Source organism: Cetorhinus maximus, chromosome 32 (genome assembly GCF_964194155.1).
Source record: "Cetorhinus maximus chromosome 32, sCetMax3.hap1.1, whole genome shotgun sequence".
In the NCBI taxonomy this organism is placed as follows: Eukaryota; Metazoa; Chordata; class Chondrichthyes; order Lamniformes; family Cetorhinidae; genus Cetorhinus; species Cetorhinus maximus.
In genome coordinates, this window is record NC_135910.1 from 5,231,106 (window position 1) to 5,257,466 (window position 26,361).

The 26,361-nt window shown below is 44.8% G+C and overlaps 1 protein-coding gene across 5 annotated transcripts in view; it reads left to right on the forward strand.

Moving 5' to 3' along the window:
• Window positions 1–26,361, forward strand: part of LOC144671312 (metastasis-associated protein MTA1-like) — a 99,648-nt gene that overhangs the window by 65,347 nt on the left and 7,940 nt on the right. For 3 of the 5 annotated variants that reach the window (XM_078533131.1, XM_078533128.1, XM_078533129.1), the window contains 11 exons: window positions 3,765–3,867; window positions 4,678–4,777; window positions 7,348–7,536; window positions 9,513–9,587; window positions 14,411–14,469; window positions 15,192–15,313; window positions 17,128–17,279; window positions 18,574–18,760; window positions 21,474–21,563; window positions 22,246–22,389; window positions 22,970–23,047. In XM_078533131.1, the coding sequence (XP_078389257.1) occupies window positions 3,765–3,867; window positions 4,678–4,777; window positions 7,348–7,536; window positions 9,513–9,587; window positions 14,411–14,469; window positions 15,192–15,313; window positions 17,128–17,279; window positions 18,574–18,760; window positions 21,474–21,563; window positions 22,246–22,389; window positions 22,970–23,047 (1,299 nt within the window). The remainder of the gene's footprint in view (window positions 1–3,764; window positions 3,868–4,677; window positions 4,778–7,347; window positions 7,537–9,512; window positions 9,588–14,410; window positions 14,470–15,191; window positions 15,314–17,127; window positions 17,280–18,573; window positions 18,761–21,473; window positions 21,564–22,245; window positions 22,390–22,969; window positions 23,048–26,361) is intronic. The other 2 variants (XM_078533132.1, XM_078533130.1) reach the window with 1 other exon arrangement.

Sequence of the window (26,361 nt, forward strand, 5' to 3'; positions counted from 1 at the left end):
TAAAAATATCACCATTTTTTCCAATGTTTTACATACTTTGCCTGGAACATGTACAGGGCTTGGAGTGGGGGAAGGTCAAGGAACTGTGAATGTTCCAGCACAGAAGTGGCCGGTTCAGCTGTTGCCTTTATCTTTGCCTGGTCAAATCTCTCACTTTCACCCCCTTCCCGTCCTTTCATTTGTGAGGATGAGGAGAGGAAAAGAGGAAGCAGAAATTTCTAGCCGTTTCTCAATGGTCCTGTTACATTTGTGGGTTTAGAGCCAAGTGATGCTTGAAGCTGGTTCAGCAATCTTTTAATTCCTATTTGCCTTTGAACTTTTCAACCAAATAGCAAAGTTAGGAACACAGGAGCAGGAATAGGTCATCCAAACCCCCATTCCTCTATCCATTTGATCATAGCAGATCTGTGCCTCAACTTCATTTCCGTCTTGGCTCCATTATCTCTTGATACTCTGGCCTAACAGATTTTGGTCAGTTTGTCAGTTTTACTGTCACCCTACCCCCACCAGCGATCCATTGCTTTCAAATTTTCTCTCCTCGTTCCCCGATGGCAAAGCCATAACCCACCTGGGCCGAAAACTCTCAAAACATTCCCTCCTAAAGCCCTCTATCTCCTTCCCTTCCTCCTTCTGCAAAATCTCTTCAAACTCTATCTCTGTGATCAAGTGTTTGGTCACCCGTTCCATTCTATTCTTCCTTGTCTTGGAGTCCTTCTGCCTTAAGCCGACCCCTGGAAAGAGTTTTTGTTGAAAGCTCTACTGCAGTACCCTGGGAGTACCGCAAGGTCAGAGGTGCCGTCTTTCAGATGAGACATTTAAACTGAGACATTTAATCAGTCCTCCCAGACAGGTGTGAAAGGTCCCATGGCACTAAGTTGAAGAAGAGCAGGGGAGTTATCCCTGGAGTCATGGCCAATATTGATTTCTTGACCAATGTCACAAACAATAAACCCACATTATCTGGTCATTATTGCATTCCTGCTAGTGGGAGCTTACTGTGTACAAATTGGCTGCCATGTTTTCAACATTACAACGATAATTGCATTGCAAGAGTATTTGATTGACTGGAAAGTGCTTTGGACCATCCTGAGGTTGTGAAAGGCGCTATGGGAATGCAAGACTTGCATTCCTTTTCTATATAAAATGCTGATTGTTTTTGGTAAGACCAAGGAAAATAAACAAATAGGGGATAAGCTACAACCAGCAGAGCAGAGAAGTTTGAGGGTATTGATGGAGAGTTTACTGAAGCTAACAGTGCAGTATGCAGCAACTGTAGGGAAACCTAACTGGATGTTGGGATGTATAAACAGAGAGGCAAAACTCAATTCCCAGGAAGTAACCAAGGCACTGAAAGAGCTACACCTGGGTTTACTGTGTATTCCGACATTGGAGATAGCAAAGAAAAGAATAACCAAGCTGAACTTACTTGCTCTGAAAAGTAGGTTTAGGGGAAATAGGCAAATATTCAAGACTCTCAAGGAAGCAGATAAACTGAATAACTAGGAACATGTTTGAGGATTGTCACAAACTGTCCCCAGTCATGCAGTTGCCCAATTCGCCCTCCGGGCTGGCCCAGTCCTAAGAATGTAAGAAATAGGAGCAGGAGTAAGTATTCGATCCTTCAAGCCTGCTCTGCCATTCAGTAAGATCATCGGTGATCTTCCACCTCTACTCATCCTTCCCATATCCCTCAATTTCCAAATTATCCAAAAGTCTTATCAACCTCTGTCTTGAATACATTCAACAACCGAGCATCCGCAACTCGCTCGGGTCGAGAATCCAATTCATCCAATGAATGAAGAAATTTCTGCTTACCTCAATCCTAAATGGCCAACCCCTTATCCTGGGGCTGTTGACCCCTGGCTTTGGACTCCCAGCAAAGGGAAATATCCTCCCAGCATGTGCCCTGTCAAGCGCTTTTGGAATTTTATATGTTTCAATGAGATCACCTCAAATTCTTGTAAACCTGAGGGGATACAGGCCTCATCTCTCCTCACAGGATAACCCCCTCATCCCAGGAATTAGTCTAATGAACCTTGGTTGTACTTCCTCTAAGGCAAGTATAGCCTTCATTATGTAAGGAAACCAAAACTGTACACAGTACTCCAGGTGTGGTCTTACAAAGCCCTATTATAATTATAATAAACAAGCATAGTATTTACTTCCCTAATTGCTGGTTGGACTGCATATTAGCTTTCAGTGGTTCGTGCACTGGACAGCCAGGCCCCTCTGAACACTGTTTCTCAGTCTCACGCCATTTAAAAATATCAAAGTGAATAACCACATTTTTTCACGTTATATCCTATTTGGCACACTCTTGCCCACTCACTTAACCGGTCTGTTTCGCTTTGCAACCTCTTTGCCTCTCCCTCCTCAGCTTACTTTCCCACCTAACTTGGCATCATTACTCACGATCCCTTCATCACTATAATTGTAAATAGCTGAGGCCCAAGTCCTTGCAGTAACCTGCTGCTTATAATCTTTTCATCCCCAAAATGGGCTTTTTATTCCTGCTGTTTTCTGTCCACTAGCTAATCCTCAATCTATGCTGATATATTGCCCTAACCTGGTGTAGGAACCTCTTGTGTGACATCTTATCGAATGATTTTTGAAAATCCAAATACATTACATCTCCTGGTCCCTCCTTATCCACCCTGCTAGTTACAACCTCAAAAACCTGTCATAGATTTGTCAAACCCTATTTTTCCATGTTTACTTTCTTTTGTTCTTTCACAAGGTGGGGGTATCACTGGCAAGGGCAGCATTTGTTGAACCTTGAACTGAGTGGTTTGCTAGGCCATTTCAGGGAGCAGTTAAGAATCATTCACATGCAGGCCAGGTTTCCTTCTCTAAAGGACATTTGTTAGCCTGATGAGTTTTTACAACAATTGATAGTTTCATTGTCATCATTACTGAGACTAGCTTTCCAATCCAGATTTTATTAATTAATTGAATTTAAATTCCACCCGCTGCCATGGTGGGATTTGAACCTGCATGCTCAGGACATTAGCCTGGGTCTCTGGATTACTAACCCAGTGACATTACCACTATGCCAACATCTGTTTGCCCAGCTATATTATGATTTTTTTTTAAGTGCCCTGTTACCATGTCCCTAACAATAGATTCTAGTTTTTACCCTACTACGGATGTCAGGATAACTGGCCTATAGCCCCATTTTCTCTCTGCCTTCTGTCTTCAATAGCAGGGATTACTCTTGTTAGCTTCCAGTCTGCGGGGACCATTCTAAAACCTCCAGTTCTGGGCCATCAAAACCAGCACATCCACTCTCCATAGCCACTCTCTTAAAATTCTGTGGTGTGGGCTATTAGAGATTTGTTCACTTTTAGCCCCATTAATTTTCCACTGTTATTTCTTTACTAACATTTAATGTCATTAAGTTCCTCATTTTCTTTAGACCCTTAGTTCCCCACTACTTCCGGAATGTTTTTAGTGCGTTCTACCATGAAGACAGCTAAGTATTTGTTTAATATCTCTGCCCTTTCCTTATTCCTCATCATAATTTCTCCAGTGTTTACCTCTAAAGGACCCACTTTACTTTCACTAATCTCTTACATACCAATAGAAGCTTTTACAATCTGTTTTTATGCTAGTTTCCTATCATCCTTTTTTCTCTCTCAATTTTATCAATCTCTTGGTCACTATATTCTGTTGCAGCCCTGTACTTTCCAGAGTCTTCGGAGTCTGATCAACTCCTGTTCTTTGCTCCTTTCACTGGCTGTTTTTCTCCTGTTCTGTTTCCTCAGATGAAGAGGATGAAAGAGACCAGTTAAAACTTGAAGTAAAAATCTGGGATCCGGACAACCCCCTGACTGACAGACAGATAGACCAGTTCTTGGTCCTTGCACGGTAAGCCCAATGACTGCTGGCACCCACCAATTACCCTTATTTCTGAGCTGTTGTAAGCTTGAGACAAGGGCCAGTAAATCCTGGCGGTCTCGCAGCCCTTCTGTACCTTTGGCAAGAGGCTGGTAATCGAGCCACCACCACAGTGCCCTGGTGTTGGCCCCTGTGACAGAAACATTAGTACAAACTGGAGTTGGTGCCCTCCTTGTTCTGGCTGGAGGGAGTGGGGAGGCACTGTCAACTCAAGTTACCAAGTTTTAAAATGTTTGCAGGCTATCGGGAGCCTTTTCTATTGATTTTTGCTCAGAAGCCAGCGAAAGACCTCCACCTCCAGCCTGGCCTGGTCAGCACATCCTCCTAGCTGCAGTCAGAGGGATTAGTGGTGAGGGTTTTTTGCAGGGGTTGAGGGAGGGGCCTGTCAACATCGAAACTGTGGGCAGTAGTCCTGCAGCGTGCACAGTTCATGGTTAGTCCACTGTTCCTGTTGGGCAGCTGGCCCAGGCACCAATCTTCTCTATTTGAAGCTCTCTGTTAAAAACCTTTCATTTGCTCACAAAACCTTAGGTGCAATCATCTCTTCCTCAACCCTGTGTTGTGGCAAAATGTAACATTCTCCTGCGGCCATCTGTGTGGAGAACACAGCTTACATGATTGTTTAGGGTTCAGACTTGAGCATTGCTCACAGTCAGTCAGGTGATGAGTCATGTACCAGAAAGTTCCGCTGCCCGGGTGGAACTGGCTCCCTTTAATTGATGAATCACATTAGCTCTTTAGTACTGCTCGTTTGTGACGGTTTATTCCTGTATCGCACAGATCTGTAGGTACATTTGCTCGGGCCTTAGACTGCAGTAGCTCCATACGACAGCCAAGTCTACACATGAGTGCCGCTGCTGCCTCTAGAGATATCACACTGGTAAGGATGGAGTTTTTTTTTATGGCTCTCTAATACGTTGCATTTGCATTCGTAATGTTAAATTATAAAGCGATCCCGGTTGATCGTTCATACAGGTTTGGTAGAAAATATTCAATCACAATTTAAATCCTGCATGTACTAATACGCTCTCAGTATTGTTGGAGTGACCATCACACAGCCCTTGCACTGCACCCTCCATTGTATTGCATGGTACTACTACTGTACTAAATGGGATAGATTCAGAACAGATGTAGCAGCTCTGAGGCAACCGTGAGGCACTGTGGGCCATCAGTAGCAGCAGAATTGTATTTGCCCGCAATCTGTAACGTCATGGTCTGGCATACCCCCCACTCTCCCCAGGCTTGGTGGTAATGGTATCGACCCTGGTTCAATGAAGAATGCAGGAGAGCATGCCACGAAAAAACATGGACAAAAGAACCAAACTTGAAGCGAGGTGAGAGTGACTGCCCTTGACCTCAAGGCAGCATTTGACCAAGGGTGGCATCAAGGAAGCTGAGCAATAGGAATCGGGGAAATTTCTCCACTGGTTGGAGTCATGCCAAAAGTTAAAACACAAAATAAGATGGTTGTGTAGTTGGATGTCAATCATCTCAGCCCTGGGACCTCACTGCAGGAGTTCTTCAGAGTAGTGCCCTAGGCCCAACCATCTTCAGCTGCTTCATCAATGACCTTCCTTCCATCATAAGGTCAGAAGTGGGGATGTTCGCTGATGATTGCACAATGTTCAGCACTATTCGCGACTCCTCAGATACTGAAGCAGCCCCGGTCCATGCACAGCAAGACCTGGATGACATTCAGGCTTGGGCTGGCAAGTGGTGAGTAACATTTGCACCACACAAGTACCAGGCAATGACCATCTCTGACAAGAGAGAATCTAACCATCTCCCCTTGACATTCAGGAGCATTACTATCGCTGAATGCCCCACTATCAGCATCCTGAGGGTTACCATTGACCAGAAACTGAACTAGACCCGCCATATAAATATTGTGGCTACAAGAACAGATCAGAGTCTGGGAATTCTGTAGCGAGTAACTCACCTCCTGACTCCCCAAAGCCTTTCCATCATCTACAAGGCACAATTGAAGAGTGTGATGGAATACTCTCCACTTGCCTGGATAAATGCAGCTTCAGCAGCACTCAAGAAGCTCAACACCATCCAAGACAAAGCAGCCTGCTTGATTGGCATCCCCTCCAACAATTTAAACATGTGCTCCCTGCACCTCCAATGCACAGTAGCAGCAGTGTGTACCATCTACAAGATTCATGCAGCAACTCACCAAGGCTCCTTAGGCAGCACCTTCCAAACCCATGACCTCTATGACCTAACAGGGGAAGGGCAGCAGACACATGGGAGCACTACCACATGCAAATTCCCCTTCAAGCAACCTGACCTGCAACTATATCGCTGTCCCTTCACTGTCACTGGGTCATAATCTTGGAACTCCTTCACTAATAGCATTGTGGGTGTACCTACATCAGATGGACTGCAACAGCTCAAGAAGGCAGCTCACCACCACCAGCACCAGCTTAAGGGCAATCAGGAATGGGCAGTGATTGCTGGCTTTTCCTGCAATGTGCAATCCTGTGAGAATTGTTTTTTAAATACTTGACCCATCAAGCCTGCAAAGGTTCTTTTGAAGAACAGTCCAATTCATCCCACTCCCCCACTTTTTTCCTGTATCCCTGCAGGTTTTCCCCGTTCAGTGATTTATCCAATTGCCTTCTGAAGGCTGCTGTTGAATCTGTATCCATCACTCTCCAAGACGGTGCTTTTCAAATCCAGAGCACTTGCTAAGAAGTGATATTCAGCATATTCCCGAACTTCAGCTTGAACGGGTTTTACGACCTAAAAACTTGGACCAATTTAACTTACATATCTGTGTAAATACTGCTATAATGTCAGCAATGTTATAATGGCCAGCTTCTCTGGTCCATGTATATCAAATAAGTCCATTCTCACCACACTCTGGTCTTAATTCAATTACTGTGGTACCTCCATGATTCTTTATGTAGAACGCCATGCCTGATGGCATTTTGCTGGTCTGGTGTTTGGGGTGGTGTACCTAACTGTATGCTGCTCTAACTAAAGCAAAATACTGCAGATGCCGGAAATCTGAAATAAGAACAGAAAATGCTGGAAACACTTAGCATATCTGACAGCATCTGTGGAGCGAAACGGAGTTGATGTTTCACATTAATGATTCTTCATCAGAACTCAATGATGAAGGGTCATTAACTTGAAACTTTTACTCTGTTTCTCCCCACAGATGCGAAGTGACCCGAGTGTTTCCAGCATTTCTGTTTTTGTGTATTGCTCGCCTTATGTTTGAGGTGAGTTGGGTGGGTGGGGTGGCCTGTACCTGATTGTATATTGTTTGTCCTGCGTGTGGGGCAGTGTGACTCAGGGTGTACTGTTTGTCCTGTCCAGGGGACGATTTAACCAAGTGCACACTGCTTGTCTCGTCTGGGAACGGTGTTATCATGTGGACTGGTTGTCCTGGTTGGATGGATGCTCTGGTATTGACTCCTGCTGTGTCCTCTATTGCAGTTTCACTCAATGGACACGTTACATAAAAATAATTATGACGTGTCGAAGGCGATTTCAGCGCTGGTGCCGCAGGGAGGGCCCGTGCTCTGTCGGGACGAGATGGAGGAGTGGTCGGCCTCTGAAGCCAACCTGTTTGAGGAGGCTCTTGAAAAATATGGGAAGGATTTTAGTGACATTCGACAAGACTTTGTGAGTACAGTCCAAAGTTGTAAATGGTGTTTATTCGGGGAGAGATCCTTGTAGCCTGGGCCTTGTAACTGTCTTATTGCATGGGGTTGATTGGGTCCCTCAGAATCTTTGTTAATGAACCATCTGCTGCTCTAAGTATTGATATTCTAGCCCTGAATTCCTGGCTGGTGCACTGGATTAAACACTGTCCTATCAAGGATTGGAAGGCTAATGTAAGGGGAGATTTTACTTTGTATCAAACCCTTTGGAGTGCTTATGGGACAGTGTAAAGGGAGCTTTACTCGATCTACCCCTCGCTCAGCCTACCTTGAAGGTGTTTGATGTGTCAGTGTAGAGTTAAGCGCAGTGCTCTCGTAACTGTGCATTACAATACTGAGGAAAGTCAAGTTCTGCCCCCACAATCTTTCAAGTATCCTTGGAAGCTGGAGTGTCGACTGAAGAGGTGCCATTGTAATAGCTCCTTTTTCAAAAGTGAAAAGAGAGGTGCTGGGTTACCAAAGGTCAAAACTCAGCAACTTGCATTTATATAAAGCCTTTGAGGTGGTAAAACCTCTCAATCTGCTTCACAAGAGCATTATCAAACGACATTTAACAGTCAGCCTTGATAGTGGATAAGCTGCTAGAACCCTTGAGATAAAATTAATATTCGCAGAGAAACATGGGCTCCTTGAGGGCAGTCTGTCACCAGTTGTGAAAGGGAAACTGGAGGGATGTGAATCATGGTGTTATCCGAGGTGGGTGAAGCGGGGTGCAGCACTAAGGCCATGTATATAAGATCTGGACCAGGGGACAAGTAATGAAATTTGCAGATGACACAAGGTATCACATTGGAAGTTTGTGGATATGCACCGTTGCTCAGGATAAATGCCACCTATAATGTCGAAAGGTGCAGAATAGATATAATGTGTACAGAAGTCTAATTCCTGCAGTGACACGCACTGCCCCAGTTTGGCACAGTTCCACCATATTTACAATGCACATTGGTGTCCTCTAGTGGTAGGAAATCAGCACTGTAACATGTATGGTGAGAAGTGCCTGAATCAAGAAAACTATTTCAGCCACATAATGCTGTCTGTGTTCCTAAATAATCTCGCTTTATGCTGCCGGGTGAGTTTTGGGACTGTGGTAATGTAAAGACACTTGCATACTTGTAGGATCTGTGCTGGTAGCGCACTGACCTCTTGAATCAGAATTTATGGGTTTGCTACCCCAGAACTTGAGCACACAATCTAGGCCCATGCTTGCCTGCAGTGCTGAGGGAGTGCCGTACTGTCAAGGTACCGCCTTTTGAATGAGATGTTAAACTGAGGCTTCATCTTTGTGCTCGGGTGGGTGTGAAAGACAGCGCTGATTTTGACGGTAGGCAGGGAGTTCTCGCAGTGTCTTGCTCAATGTTTGCTTAACCGACACCACCAAGAACAGATTAACTGATTATTCATCTTGGTTCTGGGATCTTGCTGAAGCACCAGTTGGTTACCATATTTGCCTCTATAAAAGTACTTGATTGGCTGTGAAGCAGTTTGGGACATCCTGTCTTTATAAAAGTTGCTCAAAAGTCAAGAAGCTGCCACATGCAGCCTGATTTTTCTGTGCTTGCAGTCATTCAGGAGAGTTCGGTTATGAGTTCATTCTTGTGGCCAAAGATCATCTTTGCTGTTGGGGGAAAATCTATAGAGCCTAACTGTGTGAACTTCCTTTGCCCTGCAGGCAGGTGCACCTCTCGCCCCATGTGCACAAAATGATGGCCCTAACAGGAAAGGCCATTGTTGCTGCAGCAGCAAGGGGCAGAGATACTTAGTGAGATGGTTCTCTGGGCCTCCGGAGCCACTTATACAGCCTCCGCTATATTTAGTGCTTTCACTGTACCATGTAGTGCAGGGATCTTGTTGAGCTGTGCTTGGTGGGCGGGTGGTCTTGGACGCACGGGATTGTATTGTTATTCTAGACTCTAAATACCTTTTCATTACCTGTTACAGCTACCATGGAAATCGCTAACCAGTATAATCGAATACTATTACATGTGGAAAACAACTGACAGATACGTACAACAGGTAGAGGGTTCTGCTTCTCCAGTACTGAACATTAACTATAAAGTAGCTCTTGCATAGATCAGGATGAGCTGGTAGTCTGGTTGTTTCAGTGTTGGTGCTGGGCTTACTTGGGTGAAGTGGTACCAAAACGTGCCTGCCCCGGCACCCCCTCAAACTGATCCACGGTAATATTGGATGATTTGATTCTAGTGCTGGTCCTCATAGAATGATACAGCAGAGAAGAATAGAAAAGTGGAATATTTAAATGGAGAGTGACTGCAGAGTTCTGCGTTTCAGAGGAACCTTGGTGTCCTTGTACATGAACCTCTCAAAGTTAGCATGCAGGTCTAGCAACTAACTAGGAAGTCAAATGGAATGCTGCCCTTTATTGTGAGGGATTGGAGTATAAAAGTAAGGAAGTCTTGCTACAGCTACATAGGGGAGTGGTGAGATTTCACCTGGGTGGAGGGGTATACTTACATTGGAAGCAGTTCAGGGAACTGGGATGAGGGGTTTGTCTTATGAGGAAATATTGAGCAGGTTGGCCAATACTCAATGGTGTTAGGAGAATGAGAGATGATCTTATTGAAACATAAGATCCTGAGGGGACTTGCTGGGAGAATGTTTCCTCTCGTGGGGGAACCTAGAACTAGGGGGCTCAATTTAAAAACAAGTGGATCTCCCATTTAAGACTGAGATGAGGAGAAGTTTCCTCTGAGGGCTGTTAGCCTTTGGAATTCTCCTCCCTAGAGAGAGTCGAGGCTGCGACATTAAACATATTAAAGGTTGAGTTAGACATATTTTTGGTCCAAAGCGAGTCGGGAATTATGGCGAGCAGGCTGGAAAGTGCAGTCGAGGCCACGATCAGATCATTCATAATCTTATCAAATGGCGGAGTAGGCTCAGGGGACTGAATGGCCTACTCCTATTTCTATGTGACCTTATAAGGAGGAGACCATATGGCCTCTTTGAAGGAATTATCCAATTAGTCCTTTACTGGGGAGTGTTCTAGAGAGGGGATATGTAGGCCTACAAAGCAAAAGGATAGGGCAGCATTGCAGGGCAGCTATTTAGGTAATGATTCCCAGGGTGTGTCAGGAAGAGACAGAACGCACGAACGTTAAAAAAAATCAGCAAATAGGGTCGAAGGGGGAAAAAAATGGTAAAAAGGCAAAATTAATGGCTCTTTACTTAAACGCACATGGTATTCGGCACAAGATAAATAAATAAATTAATTAACAGCACAAATAGGGGTTAGCGGGTATGACCTTATAGTCATTACGGAGACATGATTGCAAGGAGATCAAAGCTGGGAACTAAATATTCAGGGGTATGTGATTCTTTGAAAGGACAGGCAGGAAGGAAAGAGTGATGGGGTAGCTTTGTCCACCTTTGTAGGTGGAATAAGTACAATTGCAAGAAATGATCTTGGAGGAGATGTAGAATCCAATGTGTAGAGGGAAGAAATAACAAGGGGAAGAAGACACCCGTGGGCATAATCTATAGGCCCCCTAACAGTAGCTATACTGTAAGACAGAGAATAAATCAGGAGATAATGAGGGCATGTAAAAAAAAAAGGCAGTACATTAATCATGGGTGACTTTAATCTTCATGTAGATTTGGAAAATCAAATTGGCAGAGGTAGCCACAAGCAGGCATTCATAGAGTGTATTTGGGACAGTTTCCAAGAACAATATGTTGTGGATCCAACCAGGGATCAGGCTATTTTGGATCTGGTAATGTGTAATGAGGCAGAATGAGGGCAGAGTTGGCTGGAGTGGACTGGGAAAGGTGTTTTGCAGAAAAGACAGTTGATGAACAATGGCAGGTGTTTAAGAAAATAGTTCATGACTCACAGCAAAGGCATATCCCAGTGAGGCAGAAGGATTCTAGGGTGGGGATAAACCAACCAAGGAAATTCAGGATAGTATCAAATTAAAAGAAAAAAACATAAAATGTGGCAAAGATTAGTGGTAAACCAGGGGATTAGGAAAGTTTTAAAAGCCAACGAAAGATGACCAAAAAAATATTGAGGGAGAAAATAAACTTTGAGGGTAAACTGGCAAGTAATATAAAAATGGACAGTAAGAGCTTCTTTAAATGTATAAAAAGGAAGAGAGAGGCCAAAGTGAACATAGGCCTTTAGTGAATGAGGCTGGGCAAAGACTAATGGGGAACCAGGAAATGGCAGAGGAGTTGAATAAATACCTGGTCACAATAGAGGCCACGAATAGAAATACTAAATAATCAAGGGGCAAAAGTGGGGAAGGAAATAAGTAGAGGGAGGCGATGGCGTAGTGGTATTGTCGCTGGACCTAGTAATCCAGAGACCCATGGTAATGGGTTCAACTCTTATCATGACAGATGGTGGAATTTGAATTCAATACAAATCTGGAATTAAAAATCTAATGATGACCATGAAACCGATTGTCGATTGTTGTAAAAACCCATCTAGTTAGGGAAGAAAATCTGCCATCCTTACCTGGTCTGGCTTACATGTGACTCCAGACCCACTGGTTGACTCTTAAATGCCCTCTAAACAAGGGCAATTAGGGATGGGCAATAAATGCTGCCTAGCCAGCGACACCCACATCCCCTGAATGAATTTTTAAAAATCACTAGAGAAAAAGTACTAGGGAAATTAATGGGACTAAAAGCTGATAAGTCCCCTGGACCTGATGGGTTGTACCCTAGGATATTAAAGGAAGTAGCTACAGAGGTGATCTTCCAAGAATCTTTAAATCCTGGATAAGTCCCAGAGGACTTTTTTCTGGAAAGCTGCCAATTCATAGAGTGTATTTGGGACAATGTATTTAAAAAGGGAGGGAGACAAAAAACAGGTAACTATAGGCCAGTTTGCTTAACATCTGTCATTGGGAAAATGTTAGGAGTCTGTTATAAAGGATGTAATAGCATAGCGCTTAAAAATGCAGAGTCAGCATAGCTTCATGAAGGGGAAATCGTGCCTGACAAATTTATTAGAATTCTTTGAGGAGGTATCAAGCAGGATAGATAAAGGGGAACCAGTAGATGTAATATATTTGGATTTCCAAAAGACGTTCGATAAGGTACCATTCATAAGGTTACTTAATAAGTAAGAGCCCATGGTTTTGGGGATAGTATATTAGCATGGATAGAGGATTGGCTAACTAATAGAAGACAGAGAGTTGGGATAAGGGGGGCATTTTCAGGATGGCAAGCTGTAACTAGTGGAGTGCCACAGGGATCAGTGCTGGGGCCACAATTACTTACAATATATATTAATGGCTTGGATGAGGGAAGCGAATGTACCATCGCCAAGTTTGCGGATGGCACAAAAATAGATGGGAAGGCAAGTGGTGAGGATGACACAGTCTACAGAGGGATATAGACAGGTCAAATGAGTGGGCAAAAAACTTGGCGGATGGAATATAATGTGGGAAAATGTGAGGTTATGCACTTTAGCAGGAAGAATAGAGGACCTGAATATTATTTTAATGGAGGAAGACTGCAGAAAGCTGCAGCACAGAGGGATTTGGGGGCCCTCGTGCATGAATCCCAAAAAGCTAGCATACAAGTTCAGGTAGTAGGGAGGGCAAATGAAATGTTGGCCTTTATTTCAAATGGAATGGAGCATAAAAATAGGGAAATCGTGCTAAAACTCTACAAGGCATAAGTTAGACCACACCTAGAATACTGTGAATAGTTTTGGTCCCTTTATCTAAGGAAAGATCAGTGACCAGGGAGTGGGTTTTGGATTCTGCAGTCACCAGAGAGTGGGTTTTGGATTCTGCAGTGACCAGGGAGTGGGTTTTGGATTCTGCAGTGACCAGGGAGTGGGTTTTGGATTCTGCAGTGACCAGGGAGTGGGTTTTGGATTCTGCAGTGACCAGGGAGTGGGCTTTGTGTCGGCAGTGACCAGGGCGTGACTCTGTTTGGGGCTCTGTGACTCTGTGAATTGTGACCCCAAGATTTGAACATTGGTGTACCCGTATTTGTGTCGGGGTGGGGAGTCGGTGGGTGTAGTGGTGCTTTGATGCAGATGTCCTGTTGATAGTGTCCAGGAACAAAATCGGTTCCAAGAGTTGTTGTCCAAGGCATCCTCCTGTGGATGCAATGGTGACCAGCGGCACGTTGAAAACTGATCAGTCCTCGGGCTGTGTTTCTGAGTGCAGGATTTTTCAGTCAGGGTGTGGGAGACGGGCCGACGTGTAAAATGATGCGGGTTGATGCCGGGCTGCGCACCCGCCGATATGTGAACGGCCTATTAATGCCATTAAGGAAGTGATGAAGGTAATTGTTAACATTGCCCGTCCAACCTAAAGGTTGGTGGGCTGGTGAAAAGGCCAAGCGGCCTTCAGGTTTTTTAGGAAACCCCCTCCACGAGCGGGATGAGGTTTCCTAAAGTTTTTATTAATTAAATAAAAACAATTTCCTAAATATAAACACATGTCCCATCTCATGTGACACAGTCACATGAGAGGAGATGTTTAATTAAATTTTTAAGCCATTTATTAAATAATTTCAAAAGTGGTTCAATCTCCCTGAGGCAGCTCTGTGCCTCAGGGAGATTGAAGCGCTCTTTTGCGTGCATGTACGAAAGAGCGCTGGCCCTGACTCTCCCTCCTGCCCCCGCCCGCACAGGCTCACGCCTTACGCTGGGCGGGCCTTAATTGGCCCGCCCATGGAAAATGGCGGCACGGAGCCGATCGTGAGCAGCAATCGGCTCCGCAACTGCCCCCGCCCACTCCTGCCGAGCCCGTCCGCAGCCTGAAACATTCAGGCCTGAGTTTTTAAGATGTCAGTATCAGCAAAGAAGGGACCGAGTCTGGAGAGGAGGCTAACCAATGCATTTCTTTTTCCAGAAACGTTTGAAAGCAGCTGAAGCAGAGAGTCGACTAAAGCAGGTGTACATCCCCAACTAGTAAGTACTCCCATGGGTTTGTCTCCTATATATATTTAAAAAAAAGAATCAGATGTCATGTAAGGAAAGCTGGGTGGAAGAATAATGAAACGTAATAGTTGTCACTGATCCCGGTGTGAAATCTTTAAGAGTTGACACGCACGCACACCAGACAGATTTTAGATACCTCTGTCAGGCCTAACACAACTTTAGCTAATAACATTTTGAAACCTGTTTGTAAATGGAAGGGATGATGGATAGTCTGTAGATCTGTCTTGTATTATTGATGTGTTTGCTGTGTCAACAGTCGGGGCAGGTCCCAGGGTGTTTTTGAAGCTGTATCTGACCCTTTTTAAATAACATTTATACATTTTCTCCCCTCTCCTGAAGATGCCACATCTTCTTTGGAGTACAGTTCCACAGGTTCCTTAGCCGTGTGTGAATGTAGACAATGAATGTCAGAAGGGTGTTCAGTCGTGGGGAGCATCAGACCCTCCCTTTGCTCACACTAACTGTCTGTGTGCTTTCCCTCTGGTACCCGTCCCCTCAGACTGGTATCTTTTGATCAGTACGTCGAGTTACCGGTTTTCCTGCATCTGCAGCTGAGGAGAGTGACAGCAACAGTGTTAAATCCGGCTACCAGCTTTGCAACAGTGAGACACAGCTTGTGCAAGGTGCAGTCTCATGCTGATCAGACACCATACCCATAGCTTTCAACCTCCATCTCTTGTTATTTTCTTCAGCAACAAGCCAAACCCTAACCAGATCAATGTGAATAACACAGTCAGCAAACCAGGGATGGTGAATGGAGCTGGGTTCCCAGGACAGAACGGAGGAGCTGGCAGGGCTTGTGAGAGCTGCTACAGTAAGTAGAACCTTGCTGCCATTCTCCATGTACTCATCGCTGATTGTGTAAGTGCCATTCTATCTTGTGCGTCTGAGAGCCACAATCGGACAACGCACTTTCACATGTAGGATTTTGACTAGCAAGCAGGGCTGGTTAACTGTATAACTCATACAAACTCAATCCCACGTCCAAACCATTGGGAGAGACAGAGCAGGATTGTTTGGGGTAAGAAGACATGTACCAGGTACCATTTACTGCTAAAATGATGACCTGTTGTCCGATTTGACTTCCACCACTCCTGATTGCACTTCTGATCCTTCCTCTACCCCCTTACCTCTCATATTTTATGTGGCACTTCTCCCTGAAGTCCGTACTTGCTGTGAAGACTTGAGGTACAACTACACTCGTGCACACATTACAGTAACCTGTCAGATTCCTGTGGACCTCTTGGGACAAGAAGCCTCCTTTATTTTTAAGCGTAGTGGATCAGCAAGAGGCCTTTCATCTCTGGTATATTGCTTTCAAAGCCAGCTCAGAGAATGTCTCCCCTATTTGCAAGTTTTAAGGGGTGCTATGTTTGGGTAGTGTCAGCACACTTCCTAGTGGTGAAAGGCCCAAAACTGCTATCACCTTGGGAAAGCCCTCTGAGGCAACAGACTCGACCTAGGTGCCTTCGGTGTGGAGTGTTCCATCCCTCAGTAATGACGTCTCTCTCTTTTGGGTATCTTTTCATTCACCTCAGGCCTTATCTAGTATCTCAAACACTTAGATGCTGAAAGGATGTTCCCCCTTATGGGAGAGACTAGAACTAGGGGGCGCAGTTTAAAAATAAGGGGTCTCCCTTTTAAGGCAGAGATGAGGAGAAATAATTTTGAGGGTCATGAGTCGGTGGAATTCTATTCCCCAGAGCAGTGAAGGCAGAATCATTGAATACAGAGACCGGGCCCCGTATCCAGGAAGCTTGGGACTGGATATGGAATTTGGAAATTTTACAGATTTTGGTCCTAGACCTAGCATATATTTACAATACATGAACTAAAGTACGAAAAATAAAGGAAGAAAAGTGTTTTATTCAAATTGTTACTCGGGACACCAGCTTCAAGCATAGCCAGTTTTCAGGTCCTTTTGGATTTTGTAATGCCGGATAAGGGTCCGGTACCTGTACTTTTAAGAGGAGGAGTTAGATAGATTATTGACTAATGGGGGATTCAAAGGGTGTAAGGGGTAGGCAGGAATGTGGAGTTGAGGCCACGATCGTATCAGTCATGATCTTATCAAATTGCGAAGCAATCTCGAGGGAGCGAATTCTCCGAATGCTCTGAATTCGCACGTTCGTCCTGGTTTGTCTGTGCCCCCTTATCCTGGATTCCCACGACAGAAGTAGTAGTTTCTCATTAAAAAAAAAACACTATAGATACAAATAATGTTGAATGTTAAAGGCATTTGTAGGTGAAAGTTATTGATGAGTTCCCCTTAATGCAGGGCTACCACTATTTGCATCGTCCAAAAATTGGGGTGCTTGATTGATATACGCCTTGTACAAGGCCAGAGCATTTTTGAGATGCAACATCTGAAAATTTGAGTCCTCCAGCTCTGATTATTAAAACTATCAGGCACCCATTCCAAAACTACACTGGCCACTTCCAAGCTGGTTATCTGACCTGAACAGACACGCACGTTTTGAGTGCTTGTCCTCAATGTGCTGAGTTGTGTTTAAATACCAGCGTAAGTGCCCAGAATCAGTGACTCGTTACTTGCTGAAACTGGATGTTCTGACTTTGCCACTCAGGACAGGTTGATGAGGACTCTCTGTTTTATGTTTCCCCTCTTAGCAACCCAGTCGTACCAGTGGTATTCGTGGGGCCCTCCGAACATGCAGTGCAGACTGTGCGCAGCTTGCTGGAATTACTGGAAGAAATATGGCGGCCTCAAGATGCCAACAAGGCTGGAGGGTGAGAGACCTGGGCCTAATCGTAACAGCTCAGTAAGTGTTACAACTTTCTGATTAAAAGGGGCGGTGGAGAGCAAGGGGAATTATTTAGACTGGGTGTCTCAGGGTTTTGCTTTAATGTCACTAGAGTGCATCCTCCTTATAGAAAGCAGTGTATAGTAGCTGGGGCATCAGAAATGTACAGTCCAGTATTTGAAAAGAGGAGTTCACAAACTCGGGACGGAGGGTTAAGAAAGTTTGGAAGACATTTCCACCCAAAGAGTAGTTAAGTTGTGGAATAAGTTATCAGACCATGCTATGAGCAGCTAGTGCAGACCAGGTTAAGAGACAACTGGAGAACGAATGGATTGAGGAATGTGAGAGTGGAGGGCAGAGGTTTGGGTGATTTGTGATGGAACTGAGCTTAGTGCAATTTGGCCTTGTCCAGTTGTTAATTCCTCTGCACTTGAGGCTGCAAATTTAAACCCGATTTTTAAATTGGGATTGCCTAGGAATGGGTGCCAGCACGTGCAGGGGACCCTGAGGAGTGAGTATGAGGGAGTGTCCAAGTGCAACAGTGGCCAGGATTTTTCGGGCCCCTCCCGCTGACGAGATCTCCTGGTCCCGTCGAAGTCAACAGATATTTGAACGTTTCCCCCGTGGCAGGGCCGGAAAATCCCGGCCAGTGTTTCTGGGGAAGCCTTTTGGAGGGGAACAGTATTTCCAGTGATGTGTGGTAGCCCAGGAGTGAACATTGTTTCTTGGAGTTCCTGAGGGGGACAGTATTCTTTTTAATGTTCTTCCGTGGGATGTGGGCGTCGCTGGCAAGGCCAGCATTTGTTGCCCCATCCCTAATTGTCCATGAGCTCTGAGTAGCTTGCTGGGCCAATTCAGAAGGCAGTTAAGAGTCAGCCATATTGCTGTGGGTCTGGAGTTACATGGGTAAGGACAGCAGATTTCCTTCCTTGGAGGACATTAGTGAACCAGATGGGTTTCTGTAGTGCATTTGTAGTGTGCCTGGAGGAGTTCTGATGGGCATTGATATTTGCTCCATCAGTACAAGAAAAAGTTTGAAAACAAGTTTCTGAAGCCCGAATGCTTTTGGATAAAATCCCCGTGGTTTTTCTTGTACAGCTAGCTTTAAAAATGAAGCTCCTGCAAAGTTGATCTTTTCCTTAGATTCTGCGTGAGCTGTGGAGGAAGAGGCTGAAATGCTTTTATCTGATTCCATGCTTTGTTTGTGATGCAGACTTCACAGCTGAAACAATTGCTGCATTACATAGGTAACTAGTACTGTGTGCTTTGTTCAACATATGCTGCCTAACTGCGACTGTTATTAATCCTGTAGAATCCCCATGGGTATTGGGTGAAGAATGCCAACCCCAAGTTCACACTGAAGACGCGGCAGGCTTTCTGTCTGCAAACAACAAGACTAACTAAAATTGCACGGTATTTCTGTCAGAACCTGTTCCGCCCACGGCAGGCAGCACGGCGTCCCTTTATACCAATCAACAGTGCGGCTATCAAAGCAGAATGTGAGTTGCTGTGGAACTGTAATGGACTAACCCTTCTCTGTAACTCTCACCTAGCTGATTACTGTTCTGCGACTATTCCACCGCTTTCCATCTCTCCTAAATTGGAGCCTAACTCTGCTCTCCATATCCTAACTTGCACCATGACCCCGTTCACCATCTCCCGTGCGCTTCATGACATACATTTGCCTCTGGTTCACCAAAGCCTCAATTTTCAAATTCTATCCCTGTGTCCAAATCCCTCCATGGCCTCACTGTATACATGTACAAGGCTGAAATAGATAGATTCTTGAAGTTGGGGCAGAGATCAGGTCAGCCATGATCTTATTGAATAGCAGAGCAGGCTTGAGGGGCTCTATGCTCCTGTTTCTTATGTTCACATCTCTATAAGTTCATCCAGCTTTCCTGAGTACCCTGCATTCCTCCAATTCTGACCCTGCACAGCCCGAATTTCCTTCACTTCACCATTGGTAGCTGCACCATGCCTTCAACTACCTAGACTTTAAACTCTGGTATCTCTCCCTAAACCACCACCTCTCTCTCTCTCTTGCTACTTAAAACCTACCTCTTTGACCAAGTTTTTGGCCATCTTTTTTAATATCTCTGTGCCTCAGTGTCAAATTTCATTTGGTACTCCTGCAAAGTGCTTGCGGATGTTTTGAAACGTTAAAGGTGCTATATAAACACAAGTTGTTGTTGTCGTCCAACCAGCAAGGACCTTGTTCCACTTTGTTGTTCAGAACAAGATGGTTGGTTAAACGTTCAGGAGGTAGTGACCATAACCAAACATTCTACATGCCTACCATCAGCACTGTGTACCTTGGAGTAATTTTGGTGCTTTAAAGTCTCTCTGGACCAACTCCGCATTGAATTGTGCACCAACTTAACATTGTTGCAATGCTGGGATTAACAAAGTGGCCCTTAATCGCTCACCCGATTGCATGCTTTGTTACTAATGGTTGATTTGATTTTGTTGGACATTGGGCTGGTGAAGCCATTTCTGCACAATATGAGGGCTGGTGTGCTCTTTTAATAACTCACACGCCACTTCAACTTAAAAGTGCCTTTAAGCTGTTGAAACCTTTATCTGTGGTATTTGCAGTTGTGAACCACAGTCCCAGAGGCTCCTTTCACAGCCTAATGGCCCTGACAGTTGAGACTCAGAAGAGGGGGATATACACAGTATTTAATAAAAATTGCAGATTTTAAAATATGCAAATGGTGTTGCTCTCTACTCAGTCTCAGTAAAGATTGTAAAGCTCGATTAAAATCGAGTAGGGCATTGGTAATACTTGATAAAATAGAGCGCAGACAGCGGCCATTCAGTTCATTGTGCCTATGTCAAGCTTTGAAAGAACTATTCAATGAGTCCCAACTCTTTTCCCACAGCCCTGTAAATTTAACCCCTTCGAGTTTATATCTCATTCCCTTTTGAAAGTCAGTGTTGAATTTGCTTTTGAGGCAGAACATTCCAGATTGATGCAGTTTGCTTTCTTTTAAGAAAGAAAAATTTCTTCATCTCTCTCCCCCAAGTTCTTATGTTAACTCTTGTTTCCTCTGGTTACCATCCTGCCAGCAGAAACAGTGTCTCCTTATCTACTCTTGTCATATCTTTATTAAATCCCCCTTAACTTTCTCTCCTTGAGGACAGTAACCCCAGCTTCTCCAGTTTTTTCCATAGAACACTAGGCCCTCATCCCTGGAGCCATTCTAGTAAATCCCCTCTGCACCTAATCCAAGACCACAGATTTAAGGTTTTGGGCAAGGGATGCAGGGGGAAATGTGAGAGAGAACTTTTTTTTAACGCAGTGAGTGATAGTGACCTGGAACTCGCTGCCTGCGAGGGTGGTGGAAGCAGTGACAATGAATGAGTTCGAAAAGAAATTGAATGGGCACTTGAAGGAAATGAACTTGCAGGGCAATGGGGATAGAGTGGGGGAAATGGGACTGATTGGGTTTCTCCACGGAGAGCTGGCGTAGACTCGATGGGCCGAATGGCTGCCTCCTATGCCTTAAATGACCCTGCTCTTGACAGCTTTCCAAAAAAGTGTTTTGCCCAGAATTGGACACAATGCTCAAGCTTAAGGCCTAACCACTGCTTTCAAACAATTTGGCATAACATCCTTGCTTTTGTCCTCTGTGCCTCTATTTATAAAGCTGAGGATCTCGCAAGCTTTTTAACAGCTTTATCAACTTGCTCTGCCACCTTCAAAAACTGTGTATGTAACACCATCAACCCCCACGTCTCTCAATTCCTACACTCCCTTAAAATCGGACTATTTAATTTTATTACCTCTTATGATTTTCCTTACAAAACGCAACACTTCAGAAAATGTGCTCCTGCATGAAGTGCACTTTGTCTTGTTTGTATACTGTAAGATGGATAACTGGCAGGGTAATTTTTGATAGAGAGTGTTCAGAGGGCCAGTTTTGTGTTTTTATTTGTGCCTATATTATGACATTCTTTCACATCTGAGTTTTATCATGGAGTATGGGTAATTCTGGAAGTATATGCCAAAATAACCTATTTCATCATAGGCTTTCCCCTGAGTGATCTGTAATTGTCCAGTTGTGGGATTTATGGGTTACACTGCTTCTGATGTGAGGTGTTGCATGTGTTCTCTTTGGCTCCTGGTTCACAGATTTACTTCATTTCTGTCAAACTATCAATTGCTATCCTTTGGTTACAGCTAACGTTGCATTCTCACCCTCACAGGCACTGCTAGACTTCCAGAAATCGGAGAGAAGGCAATTAAACTCAAACCTTTCATCAGGAAGTCACTGGAATCCATAGTAAAATACCTGGGTAAGCAATCACATGTTCAAAGATAAAAACAAAAAACTAAAACAAAAAACTACTGCGGATGCTGGAAATCCAAAACAAAAACAGAATTACCTGGAAAAACTCAGCAGGTCTGGCAGCATCGGTGGAAAAGAAAAGAGTTGACGTTTCGGGTCCACACGACCCTTGAAGGGTCGTGTGGACCCGAAACGTCAACTCTTTTCTTCTCCACCGATGCTGCCAGACCTGCTGAGTTTTTCCAGGTAATTCTGTTTTTGAATCACATGTTCAATCTGGCTTATTAGCCACCAAGTCTCACACGCACAAAAGTTACGTTGATGGTGTTGTGGTGTGTAATTTGTCAAAAGCAGACAGTGTTGGAACCTGGGGTTTGTACAATGGTTCATCACATCGAGGAACTATGTTCCTAACCACTGGAAACTGATGGGACGAAAGTATTTGGCCTGTTAGCTGCAAGAGTCATACTTGGAATGAATTGGAATATTGTGATCTAATTCTTCCAGCAGTAGCCCTTAGTAAAACAAAATCTAGCAGCGATTGCTGAGCGTTTCGATCGTTTTCTGTTTCTATTCCAGATTTCCAACATGTATCGCAGCGAGAGCCTGTACCTTCAGTAATCTTTGGGACTGTGCTGGGATTATCTCTGAATGCGTTGTGTGATATGCCCTGTCCTTTTACCCTGCAGAACTCCACCCACCTGTGAAGACTGTTTCCAGTCTGGCTGTACATTCAGGCAGTGTGACGCCTGCCAGGATGCCCCCTGTCCTGAACCATGGCTCGCCAACTATTTTGGGCAAACGAGGATACGAGCAGCACAATGGCATTGATGGTCAGTATATCGTACAGAATAAGCGGGTAGCTGGGCTGCGCGATCACCCACCTCAGCAGCCCGTACCTCTAGCTCCGATCTAATTCCAGACCTTTCCGACAGCGTCACTTTGTGCTGTAAACGCCAAGCTGGTGATTTATCTGAGTCATACTGAATTTCACGCAGGAAGTGAGAGCTACTTAGCAATAATCCGTTCACGCTGGCTTCAGACCAAACGTTGTGACTTGCGTGCCCAGGCTGTGTGCAGGTTTCTGCTCTGTACTGGAAGCTCTGGAAACCATGAGCTGGAGTGATGGAGCCTGAATCTTGGATCGGAGTGCACGCCTCCGCCTGCGGTGACACAATGTCACCGACCCAACAATTCTCCCGTTCAAATTGCTTAGTTTGTTGATGACTCCTGTTGTAGCTTAAACTGCACAGAGGGCTTGGGTGAGACTGCGACACTCCAACTTGCTAATATGGACTGGTTTACCAGATGGCTCACCCTTGCTAGACGCATGGTGAGCATGTTAAGTCAGCTTAATTGTATGTGGTATTCTATATTGTTCTTCATCACTGTCTGTTGGTCCTTGTTTACCAGGCACTATGAAGAAACGTCTGTTGATGCCGTTTAGGGGTAAGACAATCGCGCAGTCGTGCTCACGGCTACACACTCATCGTGAGTGCTTTGTGTTGTTGCTCCCCTTGCAAATCCCCCTGCTTTGATAACCTCCAAAACAGTCTCCTGCTCATGGCATTTGATCACAGATCAGTTTGAGAACTGCCAAAACACCTTAGAGGCTTCTGGTTGGATCTCACACAAAAGGCTTGTAGAACTCCTTGGGTGTTTAAGCTGGTTTGTGCAGTGAGAGACCCGTCAGTAAGGCTGCCTGAGAACAAATCGGCCCCGCAATCAGGAGCAAGTGGTTTTGATTGCTAGTGATTTACGCTGCTTCCCCCATTCAAATGGGTCCCTAGCCAACACTTTACCCAGGCAGATTTTACTGTGTCATTCTCTGGACTAAGTACTTAATCTTCAAGAGCCGAGGAGGGGCAGGAGAGAAGGATCTGGACCGATTGCAGTGCTGTGCCTGCCCTTGTCAGGATATAGATAGATAAAATTCCTGCAGTAATACAACAGTCAGAAGGTTCTTGAACAGCCAGGAAATGTTGGCCAAGGGCCTGTGCTGAATTGTTTCAGTGCAGTTTGCTCTCAGGCACCCTGTTGGGCAGAATAATTCGTAAGAGAGTTGGTGGCCATCTATACAGGACTGCTACCTCTTGTGCCCCAGCACAATAAGTGAGGGACACTGCTGGTAATCACTGGGCCACAGTGGAGCTTTTCTTCCCTCATGGCTGGTTAGATAGTGTGACGCTGAACACTCTAAAGCAGAAGGTTCATGCTTCAATCCCAGCCTCTGCTGCATTCGCTGACCTGAGCCAGAGGTGCAAGTGGGTACTGCAGTTGGTCTCAGAAAACCGGGGTAGGGATTGGCCAGAGTTTCCACTCATGGTCATTAATTAGTTCCCAGCCTGGAAAGTGTATATGTGGGTGCGAAACAAGAGATGGGTTGGCTCAGCTGTCTTCCCCCACTGTCTAGCCATACAAGGGGGATGGCTCTTGTTTGAGCTGGCTCAGTGGGGATGAGCCAGTGGAGGGTTCCTGATGCCTGTGGAACCAATCCTAGAGTCAGCCAGAGCCTCCAATGCAGCAAACAGGAGGAGGCTGGAAAGAACAGATTCTCACTTCAAACATGGGCTGTGTTTTAGAGCCTGTGCTGGGACAGCAGGAGGGGTGGGTTTAGGGGCCTGGAGCTATAGTAGGTTTTGGAGTTGGTGGTAAGGGGTCAGGAGAAGGGGCCGTTTTTAAATTCGTTTGCCTGGCTCTTTGAGATGGTTCTATGGATGTTTTGGAGTGTTATCGGTTTGCCATGCTCCTGGCTTATGCCCTACTTGTTTTCACAGATTTGTGTCCCATTTCCTGTACAATAGAAGCTGCAAGGCAGTTATAAAGTTCAGTGGCACCAAATCCCCATGATTTATGCAACTGCTTTTAACTCCCTTGCTGTTTGTTATTGTGTGTGTGTGAGATATATACCATGCAGTGACTTTGTTCCTCAAATCTTTAAATGCAGTGCAAACCAGTTCCCTCACTCCTTGCTAACCATATAATGAGCTGGGCAGTGGTTACATGAAGGACATTTGGGTGATGAATCATAGAACCATGAGTTAGTCACTGTATTGTATGTGTTATGTGCGTATTCTCGCTTGAATGGTGTCACCTTGTGTCTGTTAGTTAGTCATTATCCCATAAGTCTGAATGAAATGCGCTGTATTTTGATTTGAGAATAGCCTACTGCAGTTTTGGAAATCAGTTGTTGCACAAGGTAATGATGAGGCAATCCACTGGGCCCATCATCCCATCAATCCCAACGGCCACTCCTCTGTTTAGCATTCAACAATTCTGCCATTTTCATCCCTTATTCTTCCAGGGAGTGTTGAGGATCAGCATCAAGTAGCCCAGGTCACAACTTATAGTTCCAGTAAATCCCCTCCTATCTGCTCCAACCCCAGAAACTTACCCCTCATTGTACCAGTGATGTTTTCCTCCATTTCCCACGCCCGTCTTTCTGTGTTTGTTCAGGGTGAAATGGCCAATGGGGGAGTTTGTGCTTTCACCCATGCTCAGTGCCCCAAGCTCATCTCTCATAGGATCCTTCCAACTGAGGAGGCTTCATTCTATTTGTCCAGGCTGGACTTGAACCCAGGCCTCAGGTACTCGGCCATTGTCTAACCTAACTCCCCCCATCTGACAAACTGTACCAGGTAGCATAAGAAAGCTTGTCGCAAAGTGAGCTGTTTGGTGGGATTTTTTGTGCTTTATATCTTAACTTATTACATGAATTTATTGCTGGATTTGGAGAAACTTCAGTGAGCTCTCCAACTTCTATTGTTGCTGTGGGATTTGTGCAGCAGTGTGTAATGCACAGAATGCACGCTCTAGGGGAGTCCGCACAATGGAGCTATCCCACCACCACCCGTAAACTACCCCAGAAGAGTTGGGACCGGGGTGGGAGAGTTAGCCACATTCATTCCTGGAATAAATTTACAATGCTTGGGCCTGATTCAGAAGGTAAAGATAGGCAGAGGGTGGATGGAGTGCATAAGCAAGCCAGACCTGCTTTTCATCGCCGCCTACAATTTTCAATCCCCACATTCAACAGTAATTCCTTGGTACAGCTGTCCCCAGAGGGATGCGCGTTGAAGTTCTGCAACATTTCGATGCCCACGTTTGTGTCCGGAATCAGCCATTTGCTTTGGAGGTGCCTGGGTAGGGAGGAACAGGAATTTGCGGGTTCAAAACCAGGAGGTGAACTTGGTGGAAATGTGATGCATGCTTTCAGCCGTGCTGCTGTACCTGGAAGCCAGGTTTTTACTTGTGGAATGTAATTCATTTAGAACAATTGAGAATTATGGTGGGAATTCATTAGTGAGGTATGAAATGTGCCTACTCAATTCTGCTCGATCTAAGTTAAGTAAATATGGGAAACTCTCAGCCTTTCCACGTCAAACTCCACAATCTATTAAAGTTTCAAAATGTGCGTGTGTGAGAGAATATTTTCTTTTGTGAATTAATGAGAGCTGAATAGTTTAATAAATTATACAATAAGCTTGAATGTCAGAGAGCTGCAGCTCCAGGATCCCTGCTGTAGTCGGAGACTCTTGAATTTTGGTTCAGAACTTTCGTTAAAGGTTTTATTTAAAAAAAAACAAAATGGCCTTACATTGAGGGGAAATGGGGTGAGAAAGTTGCTATAGTGGCTCAGATGAGCTGTGAGTGTAGGCAGCAGTCTGTGGATTAAGAAACATGCTGTGTCGTACTGCTGAACTGGGGGTAAGGCTGGGCTGCAGTTGTGTTAACTTTGTGAGCACAGCAAACCAGAGGAGATAGGAACTGAATTCCAATTAAAGGAGGAATCAACCAGTCTTTTC